We start from the raw sequence: 2,460 nt of genomic DNA on the forward strand, positions 1-2,460 counted from the left end.
TTGAAATAATACAAAGGCAAAATACATAATTTACTCATCGACCTTGTACTTAAATCTCTCTTACACACTTGTTAAATACGGAAATAATATTACACACCAAAACTTTTAAAAGGGTGTCAATTACACACATCTTTTGCCATGTGTCGCACGCGTATATTACACATAAAATAGGCGCGTGAAAACTACAAAATTCATCTGAAATTAAGTTTTTTATTTTATTTTTCCCTTTTTTTAACAATTTTCTTGACAAATTAAAGAGAAAAAAATATAACCCACGTCTTCTTCCCCAACCCACACCCCAGCGATTCCTCCCCCCGGTTTCGTCTTCTTCCCAACCTCCATCCTAATTTTGTATACCCCTCATATTTCGTCTCTTCAACCCCCATGACTAAGAAGAAAAAGAAAAGAGAAGCTATTGGGTCTTGTAAAAATCACCATTATTGACCTTTTGAAAAAGCTTGAAAATTTAATCGGGTCTTGTTGATTTTGGTGTTCCATGACCTAGGAAATTAGTTTGAATTCGTGATTATTGTTGAATAAAAATTTACTTAGGTGATTAATTTTGATAAAATTCAAAAATCACCATTAACAAGTTTGAAGCTTTGGGTTTGAGCTTGATTTTGAAATTTCTATAAGGATTTATGATGGATGTTAAAACTTGTTAAAAATCGGGCAAAGAGTTGAATCTATAGTTGGGGAAGAAGGTGCTTGTAGTGGAAGGGTTGGTGGTAGTATGGTGGTGTTGGAGAGGATGATGGGATTGGGGAGATGAGGAGGGGGTGGGATTTTTTTTTCTGTATTTTTTTCTTTGGGAAGATGAAGAGTGGGGGTATGGGTAGAGGTTTTTTTCAGTTTTTTTTAATGATTTATGACACGTGTCAGACGTTGATTGGTGCGTGTAATAACAATCTTTAAGCATATGTGTCAAACACCGAAGTGGTGTGTAATTGACACATCTTTTAAAAGTTTTAGTGTGTAATATTATTACCTCTTTAACAGGTGTGTAAGAGGGATTTGGGGACAAAGTCGATAGTTAAAGTATGTATTTTGCCTAATACAAATTCCTCTTCATTCTGTTATGCTCAGCGAAAGAACTGCCTAAGCATACTTTTTCGGATCCAAACTTCTTTGTTCTTTCTAAGTCTTTTTCTTGCATAGAAGAATGCAACTGTTGCAAAAATCGGGATTTTAGTAGTAGGCGGCATCCCCTCTTAGTTTTGAGTAGGCAAAACCATTATGTTTTGGTTCTTCTCCACGGGTGATCCAGGAATTTTCCTATTATTTTTTTAACTGAGATAGGCGACATCCCCTCTTTATTTCTTCACCGCGGGTTCCCGCATCATTTTCTTGAAAAGATATTATATCACCGTATGATAGTTTAAAATGAGTAATATTAACCATTCCATTATTCACACAAACCCTTCAATGACTTATCAGATGCCTTGTTTGGGGAATATTTCACAAAAATGGAGACAAACCAGGATAATGTCCGATCTTATTTCTGGATTAAGTAGAAAAGGGATATATGAAGTTCGTTCCCTTCCTCTGTGCATCTCTTTGGTGGGTAAATCTCCATAAAAAGAGACAACTTTCATGTAGTTTGTGATTGGATGTAGCTGTTAAAATTTTCTCTAGAATAAATCTTTATCTTAATAGATCTCTTCTTGTTCCTCAATCTTTGGAGAATACGGTGTTGTATTACTCTTTTCCAAACATTTCCTAAAAGTAGACGACAAGTTTTAAATTTGAATGCAGGCAAGGCATATCTCGTTGAATTAGTCTTTTTCGCCACATCGCGTATAACAGGAATCTAACCTCTCTGGTGCTGGTGGGCAGATGTATAATGCACTACTTCGATCCAGCAACTTATTAGGAGTAGGTTTTGGCTTGCCGCTTTCTTCTCATTAGTCAGATAAGTTTTTCACCCTTTCCCCTTTTTATATAATAATAAGGTAAGCTTCTAAAGCTCATTTCTTTAGCTGGTGCGCAGGAGCACACTTTCGTTTTTCCCTTTACAAGGGGCTTTCATGAAAAGGGATTTCCCGCCAGTAGTCTTCTCTTCCTATCACTTCACTTCGTTCTAGAAATCTGATCTCACCGGGTCGGGCGAAGGGGAAAGAAGAGATGGGTGATCCAGGAACAACAACGAGAGAGGGCTCGTAGCCTCCCCTCTCACTCTTCCCCACACCTATTTGTTCACCCGAGATTCAGAACTTTTTTTTAATGAATAGATAGAGGCATGATACATTCCGAAATATTGTAAAAGTAAATAGGCTCTTTTCGCCCCCTTTTCGATGTCTGCCTGAGGACAAATATTAATGTTTTAGAAAGGGATGTTCACCTTTTGTAACAAATAGACCCACGATACAGACTAATATATATTCTTACTCGTAAGCATAAGTAAGATCTATTTATAGTTGGTCAGTCCCCCACGACAGGACTTCTCGCTTTTCATGAATG

The 2,460-nt window shown here is 37.0% G+C and overlaps 1 protein-coding gene across 1 annotated transcript; it reads right to left on the reverse strand.

Annotated features, from left to right (window-relative positions):
- Positions 1 to 742: 742 nt before the first annotated feature.
- LOC107819247 (small ribosomal subunit protein uS4m) lies at positions 743 to 1,794 on the reverse strand. Its single transcript, XM_075256755.1, is given in 5 exon segments — positions 743 to 1,305; positions 1,308 to 1,457; positions 1,460 to 1,576; positions 1,579 to 1,761; positions 1,764 to 1,794. Coding segments are annotated over 5 exon segments (735 nt in total). The 3' UTR covers positions 743 to 1,051.
- Between the last annotated feature and the right edge of the window lie 666 nt (positions 1,795 to 2,460).

The sequence above is a fragment of the Nicotiana tabacum genome, chromosome 7 (assembly GCF_000715075.1).
Source record: "Nicotiana tabacum cultivar K326 chromosome 7, ASM71507v2, whole genome shotgun sequence".
NCBI lineage: Eukaryota > Viridiplantae > Streptophyta > Magnoliopsida > Solanales > Solanaceae > Nicotiana > Nicotiana tabacum.